The 18,462-nt window shown below is 41.3% G+C and overlaps 1 protein-coding gene across 1 annotated transcript in view; it reads left to right on the forward strand.

Moving 5' to 3' along the window:
* The first annotated feature begins 2,034 nt into the window (after positions 1–2,034).
* The window catches only part of SLC13A1 (solute carrier family 13 member 1), an 82,348-nt gene continuing 65,920 nt past the window's right edge, over positions 2,035–18,462 (forward strand). The window contains exons 1-2 of the mRNA XM_006090505.3: positions 2,035–2,497; positions 17,298–17,426. Of these exons, the coding sequence (XP_006090567.1) occupies positions 2,399–2,497; positions 17,298–17,426 (228 nt within the window). The 5' untranslated portion in view covers positions 2,035–2,398. The remainder of the gene's footprint in view (positions 2,498–17,297; positions 17,427–18,462) is intronic.

The raw sequence follows: 18,462 nt of genomic DNA on the forward strand, positions 1-18,462 counted from the left end.
TATTTTATTAATTTTTAATTTTTTAATATTTTAATTTGAAATAATCTCATACATGTAAAAAAAACTATAAAATACTACAGCATATTGTATGTACCCTTCACCCAATTTCTTAGGTGTTAATAATTTAAACATAACCATTATACAACTAACAAAATTTGGAATATTTTTTTCTTATAATCTCTTTAATGTTACTTAATCCATTTACTTTGTTTTTGTTCATCTTCACCCAAGGATATTTTTCCATTGAATTTTAGAGATAGTGAAGGGAAAGGGAGAGACACATTGATTGGTTGCCTCCTGCACATGCTCTGATAGGGACTGGGGATCAAGCCAGCAACTGAGGTACATGCCCTTGACTGGAATTGAACCTGGGACCCTTCAGTCCATGGGCTAATGCTCTATCCACTGAGCAAAACAGGCAGCAGCTTAATTTATTTACTTTTAATCTATATGTGTCTTTATATTTAAAGTGGGTTTTGTTTTTGATTCACCCTCATAACCTGTCCTTTAATTGGTGCATTTATGCCACTGACTTTCAGACTGCTTACTGATAGAGTTACTACCATATCAGGCAGCTTCTGGGTCTTCTGGGTCCCACCCTGCCTTGCCCTTTGGGACAGGATAGGGTCCTGGGTAGCAAAGCAGGCCGGCTTCTGGGTCTTCTGGGGCTACCCTGGATGGTGGTGCACTGGCGGCTCGTGCTGTCCCGCCCTGCCTGCAGTATGCAAATTAGCCACCATCTTTGTTGGCAGTTAATTTGCATATCACGCTGATTAGCCAATGGGAGGTGTAGCGAAGGTATGGTCAATTACCATGTTTGTCTATTATTAGATAGGATTGTCCTTTCTTTCTGATTTAGGACTTTTTCTGTTTATTATTCATTTTTTCTTGAATCATTATATGTATTATATATTTAGGAATTTAGACTTTTAGAGGAAAAAATGCTTTTTCATTTACATTGAAAATACAGTGAGTTGTGGCCCTGACCAGTGTGGCCCATTTTTTGGAATGTCATCCCATACACCAAAGGCTTGTGGGTTTGATTCCCGGTCAGGGCACATGGCTGGGTTGTGGGTTTGATCCCCAGATGGGGCAAGGGATCACTGTTCTCTCTCACACTGATGCTTCTTTCTCTCTCTCTCTCTCTCTCTCTCTCTCTCGTCAATGAGCATATCCTTGGGTGAGTATTAAAAAAATAAAAAACAAACAAAGAATATAGTGAGTGTTGATGAAAGAATTATTTTCCTTGACGGGAAAAGAAAGCAGAGTTACATTAGTGTGAAATTAGAAATATGGTCTACATGTCAACCACAGATGAGATAAAAGTGAAGTTATTTGTGCCAAAAGAAATGGACTATAAATTATAGAAGAAAATGTGTTTTGTTTATACCTAAGGCTAGATGCATAGTAGTTGCTTAGTTGAGGTTTATTGGGTGATTAATTTACAATACAATGAGAAATAAACCAGAGTCCCTAGCCCTGAGGAGTTTCAAAATACATCCTCCATAGCTTCACACATACACGCACATGCACACACTCACACACCCTTGAATGGCTCTCATGACTCACCTCTGTCACCAGATTCCCTGTTGATTATTTAGAATCAACATGATAATATCAGCTCAATCCTGAAAAAATCTTGCAGGGGGATGCTTATATAAGCTTTATGATAACTTCTGGTTTCTTATTAAAAGAGTCAACAGTGTCCAGGAAATTCCCAAAACTCTGTTTTCAACCTGTGAAGAAATCATTGTGCAATTGAGTGTGGTTTCGGGGAGAAAATGCTACTCAATTTCGGAAGCAGTGTTAGTTATCTTTTGAGTGAGCGCCAAGGACTCCTGCACGAGAGAGGTCAGGAGTTCTGTGGATCAAACTTCACATCGGTAGAAGGTTGCTTCAGTATGTTATCTCAGAAGTTCGAGAAAAACTCTCTGTAAGCACCCAGTCAAGAGTTGCTCAAGTGTTTATGATTCATATCTTCCTGAAACCTAAGTGTGATAACTACTTCTGTTAGGGAGCTCAAAGTCAGGGGATATTAGAAGGGTGTAGAAGCCTCATTATGGACAAACTCAACCAACCCTACTATTTTGCCTTCTCCTAGACTTGTCCAGTCTATATTCCAGTTAATGTAAACACAGACAACAGGGAAAGAACAGTTTTATCTTTCAAAAGCCATACCAGCAAATGGCTTTTGATTTCTTGCAAACATCCGTGGGCTTATCACTCCATGTTAATTGTGACAGTAAAACAATAAAGATTGAGATTTAATTTTAACTCATGTTGGTCAGTCTAGGGCAGAAAGTGAAGATGATGAGCTGGAGAAATATTAATCCAGGCTGGTTATTTAACTTCAGCCTCATTTTGAGAAGAACACTATCAAAGGCACACACTCAGCACCATGAAATTCTTCAGTTATATTTTGATTTATCGCCGGCTTCTCCTCATAATTTTCACTCTACTGCTTTTACTGCCCCTGCCCATCGTCCTCCACACCAAGGTAAGTGAACCTGGAAAACAGGCTGACGGGTTTCTGATTTCTGCATTGCCCTTCCCCGTGGCTCCAGATTTAATTTCACTTTGGCAGACTTGTAAGCATTTTTCTGTTTTCTTTAAGTGTTGTCAGTCTATGAAGTCCAACATGATAAACTCAGTGCATTTTTAACCCCTTAGTAAATGATCAGCAGACATTTAGTGAGCACTGTCCCTGTGCCAGGCATGATGGATGTCACTTGCTGGTACAAGGAGTCCCAGATTGATCACTCGCAAGCTGTGTGACCTGGGCAAGTTGCTTAACCTCTCAGTGCTTCTGTTTTTTTTCTTTCTTTTTTTTGTTTTTTGTTGGTTTTTTTTTAATCTTTATTGTTCAGATTATTACAGATGTCCCTCTTTTTCCCCCCCATAGTTCCCTTCCACCCGGTTCCCACCCCACCCCAGGCCCTCGCCACTCCACTGTCCACGTCCATAGGTACTGCATACATGCATATAAGATCTTTGTCCAATCTCTTCCCTGACCGCCCCCACACCCCCTTCCCCCTGAGAATTGTCAGTCTGCTCCATTCCCATGCCCCTGATTCTATTACATTCACCAGTTTATTCTGTTCATCAGATTTTTTATTCATTTGATTTTTTGATTTACTTGTTGATAGATATGTATTTGTTGTCACTTTGTTGTTCATAATTTTTTATCTTTACCTTTTTCTTCTGCTGCCTCTTCTTAACCCTTCAGCATTTCATATAATACTGGTTTGGCTGTGCTGAACTCCTTTAGCTTTTTCTTGTCTGTGAAGCTCTTTATCTGACCTTCTCTCTGTAAGATTGGGAGAGTAATAGGCTTGTTGTGGGAATTAAGCGAGTAAGCACTCATCAAGCACTAGAGTGCTGGCTGGCATGCAGTAAGTGGGGTGGTGTGGGTCCCCAATTGTGATGACGCCACAGCGGGTGCAATTCCCACTATGATGCCTTTTTTCTGAGTGGAGGAAAGCAAGTATTAATCAAGGTGATACCATTTTGCATTAAAAGAGGTTCCTTGTAATTACAATACTGTGGGCCCTCCGGCCTCCCTCAGAAGCTGGTCACCAATCTGGGAATTTCTATGGGAAATTCATGTGAGCCAAGGTCTCCTCTACTTACAAAGCTGGCAAAGGGACTGGCCTCTGCCGCCCACAGCTGCAGCTTGTCTGCTGCCAGGGGCAACCACCAGCTGCAGCCTCTCCCTGCACTGAGGCCTCCTGGTCCCCTGTGGAGGAAGGGAAGAATTCCCCACCACTTTTGGTCAAGCCCCCCAAGTTCTTATAGAATTTCTAGTGAAAACAGCAGGCACAGTCAATTGTTTTTGGTTGGGTTGGTTTTGTTATGCAAATTCGGTGTGAATTCTCCTCCCCTCTCCTCCCTACCCCTCCTACTGCTGCTACTTCCGAGCACTCCTTTAGGAGTCTGGCAACCACTAGATGACAAATTTGAGTCTCAGACACAGGGCTCTACTCTGAATGCCCTCCTCCAACCCTCTTTGAAGATTGTTACTCCATCCGGCATGCATGATGGCTTCTCTTCCCACTTCCCTGGTCCTGAAGTTCCCTAGACCTAGCTGGATCCTACCATGAGCACATCCTGGTTCCTATCTGGACCCCTGCTCTAGTGTCATATCTCTTGGTTAGTCTCAGCAGGGAAAATAAAAAATTACTTCACAGCAGTGAAAATAAAAAATTAAACCAGTTAAAACAAACTTAGGCCATGATTGCATATCATTTATGCTGCGTATTCAACATATAAATCCAGGACACTGATTATCTTCCATAATTTTCAGATAAAGTGAATATGAACTCTTCCAAAGAGAAAACAAGTAGATAATAAAAAGCAATGATATCAGTGAATAATTCATTAACTGGAAAGTATATTCTAAGAAATGCAGTCATTGATTTTTTTTCAAGGTGCTGTGATAAGAGTACATTAGGTCTGTGGAGAAACCGTGGGCCTGACATTTAATGAACTGTGTTCCTCTTTCCTTTCCTTCTAATCAACTTATTTGTTATAACTCGTCATGTTAATGAGAGGGGTTTTGCTAGTACAATAACACAATTTCATTTTTTGGTTCCTCTAAATGCATAGACAATCATTTAATCAACTGTCAATTAAATTCAAAGAATATTTTTTTAACTGTTGCTTACAATGAAAGCAAAACTTTTTTTCAGAGAATATGGGCCTTTGGGAGGTATAAAATTTAAGTAGATGCTTACTTTGACATAGATACAAATCAATGTATTATACCTTTCTGGTTACCAAACTGGAGAACCTTATGCTTCTAAACTCCCAGTAACAGAACAAATAAAGCAACAAAAAGTTGCTTTCAAGCAAAACAAAAAGTCAATTTTGCTTTATGAAAACTTAATACATCTACTGATCTAGAGCTAACAAACAATGAATTATTGACTGATTTTTTTTTCCAGTTTCCTACTGGTTATTGAATTATTTGTATAGACTGACCTTAACCCTTATCTTAATTCCATCTCAAGTCAAAATGTGGCACCCATGATGGGAGACCTTCCGTGGTTTTTCAATGTAATGTTCAAAGGAAAGAGAAGGGATTCACTCAGAAGAGCTTGCTTCTGTTCCAGGAATTCTGTCAGCTGCTTTACCTAAATTATCTTATTTAACTTCATTATGAACAGTAAGACAATCATCCATGTTCTATCATTCTCACTTTATATTTGAGAACAATGATGCTCAAAGGCAGGCCACTCAACAAGGGCCACATGGATATTGTGGAAACTGGATTTGATCTTGGGTTCTGTCAGAACTTCTAATTTATGTTTTAAAAGAGGTTTTCATTGGTCTTGTCTATATTTTTGAAGATTTACCTTTTATTTTGAAAAGTTACATAAAGTGTGGCTTGATAATCATCTATAAAGAACTCAGGCATTTCTCTTCATAATAATGCTTTAAGCAGGTCAAACCGCAGAAGCAATTTCTCAAGTGACCTCATGCTACTTAATGTCTTCAAGATAGAAAATTGCAGTGAGTCTCATCACTGGGGATGGGCCTTGTTAACCAGAAGAGAGGTTCAGCTCTAATAAAGAACATGAGGCATTTATTTTAGCAAAAGGGTTGCAATGGGGAGAGGCAGACTCAGGTAGCAACTCAAACTGTGCTCTGGAGAGAACAAAATGTAACTCTTTCATGCAAGTAAGTGAAGGGTTGCTGACTAGATAAACAGGAATTGGTTAGTTTCAATATGTAAATAAGGGAGATGAAAGTCACAAGGGGGAGGAAGAGTAGGGTGTGTCCATACAGCAGTTCTTGGTCCACAAGCTTATGACTCAGCCTTGAGCTGAGTTTAGCAATAGGTTTAGCAACTTAATAGCAGTTCTAAGAATTGAGGCACAAGATGTGCATTGGCCCCACTTCCTTAACAGCTCCTGACTATCTTTGAAAGTGACTCTCTTAGCAATGCATATTCTATTTTATTTCTCTACTAGAGGCCCAGTGCATGAAAATTCGTGCACTGGGGGAAGGGGTCCCTCAGCCCGGCCTGCCCCCTCTCACAGTCTGGGAGCCCTCAGGGGATGTCCTACTGAGAGCTCTGCAGGAGGCGACCGGGCCGATCAGGGGAAGGTGACACCCCCAACACCACTGCTGCTGCCACTGCCGGCCACCATGGCTGCCTGAGCCTTGGCCCAGCCCTTGCAGCAGTAGCCACCATCCAAGGCTTTGTCCGGAAGGATTTCTGGAAGACATCTGGTCTAATTAGCATATTACCCTTTTATTAGTATAGATTATCAGCCCATGAGAACTGAAGCAGCAGTGGGTCTTCTTATATGTGTCATTTGATGAATGTCCCAGAGTCCCAGCTATACAAGCCGGTCATGTCAGCTTGTCACGTTGTATACCCCTTCCCTTTCATATCAAATGCTCACCATGAGTCATGGCATTAGGCTGGCATCTTGGTATCTTTCAGGTGGAAGAGACTTTAGAACTGGGTTTCAGTTTTTATAGAAATGATAGTTGAGAGCAAAGGATGGTGTGCCTCACCCCAGAAGCCCGTGGGCATAAGTTGCACAGAAGCTCAAATTTAATCTTTATGAGTTGCAGTTGGCTTACACTTATCAGTGTGAGTTCCTGTCCAGTTCATCCTGTTTACAGCTAGGCTACAAAATACTACGCTGCATTTTAACATTTGGCAAGAAGAGCATTAAGAATGGCCCAGTCCTTGAGACCCTTTTCTTAACATTTCCAATCAACATCTGCCAGACTCTCGAGCCAGTGATCGCAACCACAACTGAATATCTATCTCTTTATATCTCCCACAGTGGTAACAAGTATATTCCTAATACATTGGTGTAAACATTGCTTTACTAGTGGAATCCTATGTCCTTATCACTTTACGCCGAATCATCATTAATGCCATCTTTTTATTTTATTATTTTTTAAAATAGATTTTTATTGATTTCAGAGAGGAAGGGAGAGGGAGAGAGAGATAGAAACATCAATGATGAGAGAGACTCATTGACTGGCTGCCTCCTAGACGCCCCACACTGGGGATTGAGCCCACAACCTGGGCATGTGCCCTGACCAGGAATCGATCCACAACCTCCTAGTGAATAGGTTGATGCTCAACCACTGAACCACACTGGCTGGGCTATGCTGTCCTTTTAATTGTTACATAGACATCAAGGTCCTTCCCCAATTAGTAGACACTAATCAGTAAAACACGCCTATAATGTAATTGCTATTTATGTAAATATTTGAATGAAGTTAATAATTGCACTGAATTTTCTCATTTTGGAGAGGAAATTTCTTAAGATTCCTAGATAAAAAACTTTTTAGAACTGGCCTAGGCTACATCCATAGTTCCAGTGATATTCTCTGTGCAACATTGTTCTTTTGTGACTATTCCTAACATCTTGTTCATTTTTACTCTTCTCAGCACTTTGTGCTATTTCCTTATTTATTTTTCCATTTCTTGGCTTTTCTTCTTATTTCCATAATGAAACAAAAAGATAAAAAGAGAAGGCCAGGTTTGAGAAGCAATAAGAGGAGAAAATGGAATAACAATTTTTTTTTGTAGAGTGCATTTCTTCCCATTATGTCTCCATCTATCTAGTTTATTCATTAATTAGGACCCCTTATGAGACAGGGAAACAGCCACATAGCTATTGAGCAGCATCCCCCAATTAACTAGTTGTAAAACCAAGACCAGATGTCAATTTTCTTTCAGGTATTTCTGGATTTCTCTAGGAAATATTTTATGCCAAGAAAGACTTAAAAACAGAAGAGAATGGGTGAGCCAACACAGCAGGGCTTTAGTGCCTGCCCAAGACCCAAGGAAGAAGCCCAAACCTCACCTCTTAGCACTAAACTCAGACAACTCACATAACAAACTTTTTTGCCAAAGGGCACGAGTTAAGGAGGGAAGAAATACAGCTTTATGGGCCAACTCTATTTCGTGTGCTACTTCCTTCACAATAGATTCATTGTATACATCTTAAATTTCAAAATTTGAATAGAAATTATAATAAATAAAAGAAATGATACATCATGAGAGACTTATGGTGCTGAATCTAAATAAACTAAACAGATGGGAGAAACATACTGCTTGTAAAGAACTGTAAACTTTGAAGGAATGAAGGACCTACTTAGATGTCCAACATAGAAAATTGAAAATGTGTGGGAGAGGATTTAAATAAACTACAAGTGAAAGAAGAGGGAGGGGACAAATTCCAAGGAAACATAAAGAACTTTTAAAGGGCCAAATCAAATAATTATTTTAATAGAAATAAATGATATCATTTTAAATGTGGCTTTAAAATATTACAGGGATGTAAGATAAATAGAAAGATGCTATAAATTCTAAGAAAGTGAATATTTTAGAGACAGAGCATCAAAATGATGGATGGCAAGAAAAAAAGAGAAAGTAGAACTCATGCTAAAAGTAATGTGGTAGATGAATAAAACCAGAAAATCAAATTTGATATATTTTTACCTCATGAATATTTTATGAGAACTTGCTAAGCCCAAAATGTTGTGCTTAGTGAATTGTGGGGTCTAAGCAGAGTTTAAATAAATGTTAATGCTTTCAAGTAGCTTGTACAATTGCTGAAAAGTCAATATATACTACTAGAGGCCTAGTGCACGAGATTCATGCACTTGGGGGTCCCTCAGCCTGGCCTGCACTCTCTTGAAATCCAGGAGCCTTTAAGGGATCTCTGACTGATGGCTTAGGCCTGCTCCCTCCGCTAAGCCATCAGTCGGACATCCTTAGCACTGCCTCAGAGGCAGAAGAGGCTCCTGTCACTGTGGCTGCGCTCGCCAGCTGTGAGCCCAGCTCAGGGCTTCTGGCTGAACTTCGCTCCCCCTGTGGGAGCACACTGACCACCAGGAGGCAGCTCCTGCATTGAGCATCTGCCCCTGGTGGTCAGTGCGCATCATAGCTACTGGTCATTCCACCGTTCGGTAGATTTGCTTATTGGCCTTTCATTATATACTAGAGGCCCGGTGCACAAAAATTTGTGCACTTGGGGGGGGGTCCCTCAGCCCGACCTGTGCCCTCTCACAGTCTGGGACCCCTCAGGGGATGACCACCTGCTGGCTTAGGCCCACTCCCCGGGAGATTGGGCCTAACCTGGGAATCAGACATCCCTCTGGCAGCCTGGAAGCCCTCGGGGGATGTCCACTTGCCAGGGGGGAGCAGACCTAAGCAGCAGTCGGACATCCTTAGCGCTGCTGAGGAGGTGGGAGAGGCTCCCACCACCACCGCTGTACTGGCAGCCGTCAGCCTGGCTTGTGGCTGAGCAGAGCTCCCCCTGTGGGAGCGCACTGACCACCAGGGGGCAGCTCCTGCATTGAGTGTCTTCCCCCTGGTGGTCAGTCTGTGTCATAGTGACCAGTCATTCCCAGTCACTCTGCTGTTAGGGTCAGTTTGCATATTACCCTTTTACTATATAGGATAGGATGACAAATGTTTATCACACATAAGGTTGTGTACAAGTACAAATCATTTGTGCTATGAATGTGTAATTAATGGGTGGATAAACCTCTAACAGTCCCACTTGTCCATGACCTGCTGCTCCTATTTTCTTTGCCTCAGAGCATCTGCTACCCTTCACCCCATTCTTTGGCCTGAAACCTGTGTGTCATCTCAGATGCTTCAGATGTTCCTAAGCATCCATCACAGTCTTATATCCACCCCCACCCCAATCTGCTTCCACAGCTTCATTCCAGCTGGCACTGCTTTCTTGAGGCTGACTTCAGCTCCTTTCATGGACCATTTTCACACTTTTTCCCTGAAGTCTCCAGCCAGAGTACTATTTTAAAAATGCCAACCTGGTCCTATTTTACCCCCAGTCACACTTTTGCAGGGGCTCCCTTTTGCATACAAGGGGAAATATTTAAACCAAACATGTATACACTGATAGATCTTTAAGATTTTGCCATTTATTTGTCCTAACAACTCTCCCCAAAGCCCCACTGCCTATCTCCCATTCACATTTCCCACACTAGCAATATTTCCCTATTCGCAGTCCCTAGAATACCCATGGTTAGTGCCTCTATCTTTGCACATACTGTGTCGTCTTCCTGGAATGCCCTTTCCTCTTGCTCTGTTCTTGGGAAAGGCAGCTCAGGCTGGTGTTCAAGCGGAGTCTCATCCTCTCTGTTCTCAATGCATCATGGATACATTGGCCTTTAGAGTATACATTCCATTTTGCCTTTATCCTTGCTTCCCATCTAGACTGTAAATACCTAAAGACCATGGAACACATTTAATTTGTTTCCTCCAGCACCAAACACATGCCTGTCACATGGTAGATAGCTGATAATTCTGATGAACTGATGATCTTTCATGACAGAAGGATGTGGAGAATAAAGCCAGATCTTGTAGGAAGGAGAGGATGCAGGAGAAAGAATTGAAGGAAGGAACTTCAAGTAGAGTGAAAAGAGTTACTAAAGGACAGACAAGAATGTTGGTGTAAAAGGAGGGTGTCTCTTCCACAAGCTCTTCTTGTCCTTCCATAATACACTTTTATACTCACTCTGGTAACAATAATAAATGTGAATGCCTCATAACAACCATTAGAAATAGTCAATATTTTCATCCCCATTTTACAGATGAGCAGAGACTCAAAGAGGTTAAGAAATTTGCCCAAAGTCACACGGTTTATAAAGGGAGCAGGAGAATTTAAGGACAAGCCTGTCTGACTCCCAATGTCCTCCTGACATTGCTTCTTTATATCAGACCTTTAAAAGCTGTGCATGGGCTGCCTTGCTCCATCGTTCCTGCATTTGCAATGACAAGAGCCTGTATTGAGATGAGGCTTCCTCTGCCCAGATTCAGAGCAACCACAACTCATGACTGACCAATGGTGAAGGCCAAGAAATAAGCCGTGTTTGTTTAAAAGGCTGAGATTTAGGGACTTTTTCACAGTGTAACCTCAATTGTCTTGATTTATCTAGCATATTCTGAATAACCTCCCCAAGTGATTTGATCATGCTACCCCTGGCCCATTTCCTCATCAGTAAAATGAACAGGACTCTTCAAAGAGTTTTGAATGTTAGCCGCGTGGATCAGCTGCCCCAAATTTAGCTGAGGGGCTTGCTTAAAATCACAACCTCTGGGTGTGAAGTCCAGGATGCTGCTCGCTTAACAGACTCCTAATGTTTCTGAGGCAGTTATTCCACACAGTTCATTTCGATCAGACTCTAATGCATAGTCAGGTTGGAGAACTAAATGATCTCTATGGCTATTCTGGTTCCACTGGATGCATGAGGAGTAAAGACAGTACATCCCTATTGCTAATGTGGAGACTAAATGAAAAGAAGGAGTTAAAAATTTCCCAGTAATTGGCACAATGCAGCCACCAGTTGTCTTTCCCTGATCTCCATTTGGCCTAAAAATGAACAAGAAATTCTAGTTAGTTTTTCTTGACTTTGTAGTTTAGTTCCTTCTTACTCTTCAGCCCTCCTTCCGCCAGATAATTAGAGTCATTTCAAGCCTTGTCAGGTACATGGATTAGGTCTTGAGGAATCATTGCATGAGTAGTAGGTATATCACAAACCATGCAAAGTCCTTACAAGCTCTGTCAAATAATAAGAGTGTTTTTCTCATAGCATACATATTTAGAGTGCATGATTTTTCTCCTTTCTTAATTGTGTTGTGTTCTCTTTAAAAAATCAGTTGCAGTGAGTGAGGCCTGTGATTGGTCCTACTTTTCTCAAGCTGTGCTGAGAAATCATATTCACACGTACTAATTCATCAGGCAAATTACTATCTAATATCAGTCAATATTTCATTAAAAATGGAAGGGAGGGTGCAAAAAATCCTACATTTTAAAGCTTATTCTATATTTCAGTTCCATCTGGAGCTATAATTTAAAATGGAGCCAAGGTGATTTTTAAGTATAATCAGTCAAGATAATGTGACAGTCAGAATTTGGTGGTGGTGGGTGGGGGAGGGGCAGAATTTATTCAAATTGCCGAATCATAACTTCATTTGCCTTTTCCAACTGGGCAGCAAGTGCCCTGGCTTCCTGTAGTTGAGGTGGTTAAGACCGGATATGACCATGATATAGTTAAATGGGGCCTAGGTAAGTGGAAGAATGTCAACTGTGGAAAATTAACCTATGCAGGTAAAATTTTTAGTTCCAATTCTAGTTTATTGGCAAGAGAGATGTGAGATTCAGGAATAATGTAGAGACATTCACCCACTGGAGTGAGGGTCAAGATATCTGGTGCCAGATAATTAGGAGATAAAATGGAAAATAGAGCAAGGAAAAGCAAAGAGGTACCTATGCTAAAGAACTTCATTCCTAGGACAGTGACTGTTTCATACAGAGATCAAGATATATGAATAAAAACATGGTAGCACAAATACAGAGAAGAAATATTCATTCATTCGTTAAATATTACTGAGCACTTACTACATGTCAGGCACTGTTTTAAGTGCTGAGAACGGGGTAGTAAATGAAATGAGGCATGCCCTCAGGGAGTTTATGCTAGGATTGAACCCCAACTCTACTACATACTAGCAATGTGATAATTGATCCTTAGTCCAGCATGAAATTTTGGTGGAGACTAAATAAGTCATGTGGAACACCAAGTATAGTACCTGGCATGCCGTAGGTATCATAAATGTTATTTTTCCATCCCTTTATTTAGTCATGTCAGAAAAGAAGTTTTGTTTTACTTGGTACATATCTTCACCTTTTAAATAAGTTTTTCTGTCTATAAAGGCTATGATCAGCAGTCTAGATAAAGGTTATACAATTAGATCCCCCACCCCCACACACACCTAAACTCCCTTCTCCTCTCTAAATATAAAGCAAATAGATGTTTCTATATATCAGAATGGGTCAGAAAAGCAAACAAGTGGAGTGAAGTTGAGAAACTGAGGTCTCAAGTGCTCCCACATAATCCAGGGGTCAGAGCCAGGTTATGGTCTGTTGTCTAAAGGGTTGCTAATCAGAAGGAATACCTTGCAACACTGGTAAACCAGCCCTGTCCTCAGGAAACTGGGACAGATGGCCATCCCCCCATCAGAGGGGGATAATCCTGTTGTCCTCCTTTTCTAGACTTTGAGTTTCCTTAAATATGGAAAAAAATGGGGTGTTTCCCACAAATTCCTGGAAGGTAGCTATTAGGAATAATGCAGATGTCGTGCCTTAGCCAGGGGCACATTGAAGGATAGGCAAGTTTTCAAACCAGGTTCTGCATCTAGGGACTCAGCTTGGGCAGGAGGGCAAGTCAGTCTGCTCAGATAGGGCAACTTTGAGGGTGGAATAAAAAGTAAAACTTCCTATATTAAATTATTAAGCCTGCCCAGCTAACACTTTCATATTTTAACAGTCCCAGCCTTTATTTAAAACAATAAAGTCAGTGATTTTCAGTGGTTGCTTGAAAACAATTCAAAATCCCCATTCAAGGCCACCTTCAGTCTAAAGCAATATTTTTTCCCCCTCCCTCCCTTCTACTTTTCTTTCCTCCCTCCCTCCTTCCCTCCCTCCTTTCCTCCTTTCTTTCCTTCCTTCCTTCCTTCCTTCCTTCCTTCCTTCCTTCCTTCCTTCCTTCCTTTCTTCCTTCCTTCCTTCCTGGGCACTACCTGGGAGCACGTTTCTGTTTGAAACTTGAGCCTAGAGTTAAAGATAAAATGGAAGATCTGGAAGAGGAAGTAAGCCATGCTTCTCAAACTTTAACCTATATGATTCTTATATAGGTTATAGAATCTTATATAGATTCTTATCAGAATCACCTCAGGAACTTGCTGGTCCTGATTCAGTATGTTGGGGGGCAAGCCTGAGATTCCACATTTTTCACAGCTTTCAGATTATGCTGATGCTGCTGGTCCATGGACCACAGAACGGGTACACAGGGAAATTCAAATGAGCAACCCAAGTGTTGATTCTGAGACGGTGAAGCAAGATTTTTGAGGCAGGGAAGGTGGGCAGCATTTTTCTTATCAGAGATGTTACTCAAATGCTGAGAAAGGCCAAGCAGGTAAGAGAATGTGTGAAATGGAGTCGTGGTATTGTACAAAGCTGAAAACTACACCGCAGTCTCGGGTAAGCTTTTCTCAAGTCTGGAGAATTGTTGACATGGAAGAATCTGATCCCAATGTTACCAACTTTCTTAGTTTTTCAAGAGAAGCCAGAAATTCATACTCGATTTTTAATATGAAATCTGCTGGTTTTTAACTCCTGACTCAAATTAAATACACACACACACACCACTGTGAGTCGTACATTTTATTTTCTTGCTAGACTTGGCCATCAGCCTGCAACTGCTTCATCTAAAGTCACTGGGTCACAGAGTTCACGAGTCCGAAATAGGGTCACAGGCAGTAGTAGCTGGTACTTAGGGCATCTGGGGACTTGCTGGTATGACTGTATGGTTGAATATTATGGACTAGAGTTTAGTAAAAGGGTGCATGATGAGACCAGGGATCGGAACACAGATGTCAAGAAGATATGTAAAGAAGACTCTTTAAAAATAGAGAGTTGATGTCAGGACGTAATGGGGTAAGTCTTACTATAATTAGACTGAAGGTGGCCTTGAATGGGGATTTTGAATTGTTTTCAAGCAACCACTGAAAATCACTGATTTGATTGTTCTAAATAAAGGCTGGGACTGTTAAAATATGAAAGTGTTAGCTGGGCAGGCTAATAATTTAATATAGGAAGTTTTGCTTTTTATTCCGGTCCCAAAGTTGCCCTATCTGAGCAGAATGTAACTGTCTAGATGAAGTAGATCTGTGTTGAAATGAAATTTTATCCCTCATGGCAGGGGTTATGTGTGGTGAACAGAATTAGCTAGCAACATTTTTTCCCCCTCCCTCCCTTCCACTTTTCTTTCTTCCCTCCCTCCCTCCCTCACTCTTTTCCTCTCTCCTCTCCTTCCTTCCTTCCTTCCTTCCTTCCTTCCTTCCTTCCTTCCTTCCTTCCTTCCTTCCTTCCTTCCTTCCTTCCTTTTTAATTTTTCAGTATTAGCAGTCCCTGATGGATTTGTGCTCTAGATAGTTGTCAGGGTGGCTAGCCCCTTAGTCTGGTTTTATGCAAAAGAATGACAAAATCAAAGTGGATTCTTAGAAGATAATCTGGTTTTGGAAAGGCCTTGCCTGCAGTGGAAGAAGTGGGGTCAAGGCTGAGGGGCAGATTTGCGAGGTAAAATGATGGGGAGATAGAGGACAAAGAGACTGGTTGGTTGTGCCTAAAGAGCAAGATAGTAAAAGGGTCCCTTTTGTCTTTGAAATCTAGGTTCAATACATTTCTATGATAGAAAAAAAGTCATCAGGAGGAGTTTTGGGGTTATTCATGTTTGATCTAAGGAAAATATAAGCCTGGTCTTTCCCCTACATTGACATTTTAAATTAAGCTGGTATTCACAAGTTTTTTCCAAAGAAGTTAGGAAGATAAAGTCAAGGCTCAGCTTTGTTTTATTGTTTATTTGAGAGTATAGAGGCAGACTTTGTATAAAACTGTCAACATCAAAAACCTTTATTCTTTCTTCTTAAAAAAGATAACAAACAATAAATATATGATACTAGAGGCTTGGTGCACAAATTTGTGCACCGGTGGGGTCCCTCGGCCTGGCCTACGGGGATCAAGCTGAAACCAGCTTTCTGACATCCCCCGAGGGGTACCGGATTTTGAGAGGGTGGTTCTCTGGTGATGCACCCTGAACTCGGGCTCTCTCCTTTCTGGTTCTGGGTGTGTTACACAAGAACCACAGCTGCCAAGCCACTGCAGCTCAGCTCGGCAGTTCCTACATTGAGTGTCTACCCCCGGTGGTCATTGCACATCATAGCTACAGGTCAGACAGTCACTTAGACTTTTATATATATAGATAGCCCTAGCCAGTGTGGTTCAGTTGGTTAGAGCATCACCCCATACACCAAAAGGTGGTAGGCTTGATTCCCAGTCAGGGCCCATACCTAGGTTGTGGATCAATCCCTGGTCCAGGTGCATGCGGGAGACAACTAATAAATGTTTCAATGTTTTTCAAGTTGATTTTTTCTCTCTCTCTCCTTCCCTTCCTATCTCTAAAAACCAATAATTTTTTAAATGATGTAATCCTGGATTATTAAGGATTGCTTAGAAACCCACTAAAAGTGCAGGGATGCTGGGTGAGTAAATGCCAAAACCAGAGAGCTCACCCTGAAGTAGGTGAATCAGAGGGCAGCAGAGCTAGAAATTGTATTGCCCTGGGAAAATCTTAAGTAAAAGATTTCATTAAACTCAGATAGTTTTTGTAAAATTTTTCAAATTCAGTTCAGAATTTGCAGAGATTAATAGTGTGAGAGCAAAACAATGCTATATATATAATAGATGTTAATCTTTTTTAAAAAAATATATTTTATTGATTTTTTACAGAGAGGAAGGGAGAGAGATAGAGAGTTAGAAACATCGATGAGAGAGAAACATCGATCAGCCGCCTCCTGCACATCTCCTACTGGGGATGTGCTTGCAACCCAGGTACATGCCCTTGACCGGAATCGAACCCGGGACCCTTCAGTCCGCAGGCCGATGCTCTATCCACTGAGCCAAACCAGCCTCGGCAATAGATGTTAATCTTTATTAATCCCTTAGTAGGTTCTGGATAATTTCCTATGAAAATTATGTATGTACGCCAAATATAATGAATTTCAACCATTTCTTAGCAATGCCATCAAACAGGAATCCACAGTTTTATACCTAGCAAATTAACAGATTTATTAAGATTTGCAACCCTGTTGAGTCTCCCTGTGTCTCCTAAGGAGCTCAGCTGTCTTTCTAAAAAGCAAGGCAGAAGGTTCTTCACCTCCAAGTTCATATCACTCAGGAGCTAATTCAGTCTCTTCCATGCCATGCAAAAATGTTCTCCCATTTAGCAGAAGGGAAGAAAGGTGGGTGTGCATGGGTCCCAAACAACCAGGCACCAAGGAATGCAACTAAAAGGTGGCTGTGTCCTGCCCCAGGGGCAAGGCAGTAACTTGCCCTTCCTGCACTCCAGAAGAACTGGGAGGGCATTTCATCAGCCAAATAGGTGAGCACTAGCAGCCACACACACTGATATGAGCACAGAAAGTTGACTACATGCTTGGAAGGAAATGTGAAGGAAAGGTAATGAATGCAGAATTTTAAATGTCTGATTGTTCATGTGTATTCGATTTTTGCTCTTGGAACCCCCAAGAAGGACAGTTTACCCCCCAACTCAAAGTGCAGAGGCCTCAGAGCTTCCTCCTTCTCTGTGACATGGCTCCATTCAGCAAATGTGGTTGTGATTTGAATTATGATTTCCCAGCCCCATCATTTCATGATGTGTTTTGCTATTTCCAGGAAGCGAAATGTGCCTACACACTCTTTGTTGTTGGCATATTTTGGCTTACAGAAGCGCTGCCCCTGTCTGTAACAGCTTTGCTGCCTGGCCTAATGTTCCCATTGTATGGAATCATGCCCTCAAAGACGGTAAGTAAGTTAAGTTCTCTTGCAAATGTTCTCTTGCAAATGTTTACCATGTTTAGATCGCTTGTTTTGTGCTGATATTTTCATTGAGAAAACTTAATAATCTTTTGAATAACACTTCCAGGTACCCTGGCCAGGTGGCTCAGGGTCATCTTGATAATACAAGGTTGTGGGTTCGATCTCCAGTCAGGGAACATATAAGAACCAATCAATTAATGTATAAATAAGTGGAACAACAAATCTCTCTCTCTCTCTCTCTCTCTCTCAAATCAATAAATAAAAATTAAGAAAAAAAATGATGTGTCTATGTAAGTCCTCCAAAAATCCAGTTGTTTCTCTTCTCTAGAACTCTGCATGTGTGTCCACCTTCAGGTGGACAAAAACCAAACACAGACTGCAGCTTCTTGGGCTGTGCATGTCATTAGGGGAAATGTGTGTCCCTTCTTCCCAGGCTGACACCTAAGCCTGGAGCGTCTCTCCCAGCAAAAGGGCCAGTTCTTCCACATCCTGCAGAAGCTTTGTGCGTTCAGCAGAATTCAGTCTCACACAGGGTTGGAAAGCAATTTTTGTTTTTAATGAAGAAAAAGCTTCCCTGTTTTCTTTTCTAGAAACCTGACATTTCAAAAGATAAAACCAAATTAACTTTCACGTGTCTTTCTATTTTGTTCTTGCTGAGAGGAGTTTATTCATGCTGAGAGGTGCCTCTTACCTTTATATAATCTAAAGGTATCCATCTGAAGAAAATGAATTCAGTTTCTTATTAAAACCGTGAAATGCATTGAAACCAGAATATCTATCTCCTCACAGTCTGCAGCCACCCAGCACACAACTGCTTACACCACAGCCAAAACATTCCCAGGAAAAAATGTCAAGTTCAAGATGCCAGAATTTATCACCTTTGGACTTCTTTCTTCTGCCAGGGTCCAATATTACTATCATGAGACTCATCTGTCTTATAGTGGAGGTGGGGATTTTTTTTAATTAACCCATGATACAGTGGTTTTTTTTGTTCTACCCCCCCTCTACCCACCCGCCCCCC

This window comes from Myotis lucifugus, unplaced genomic scaffold (assembly GCF_000147115.1).
Source record: "Myotis lucifugus unplaced genomic scaffold, Myoluc2.0 scaffold_73, whole genome shotgun sequence".
Classification (NCBI taxonomy): domain Eukaryota; kingdom Metazoa; phylum Chordata; class Mammalia; order Chiroptera; family Vespertilionidae; genus Myotis; species Myotis lucifugus.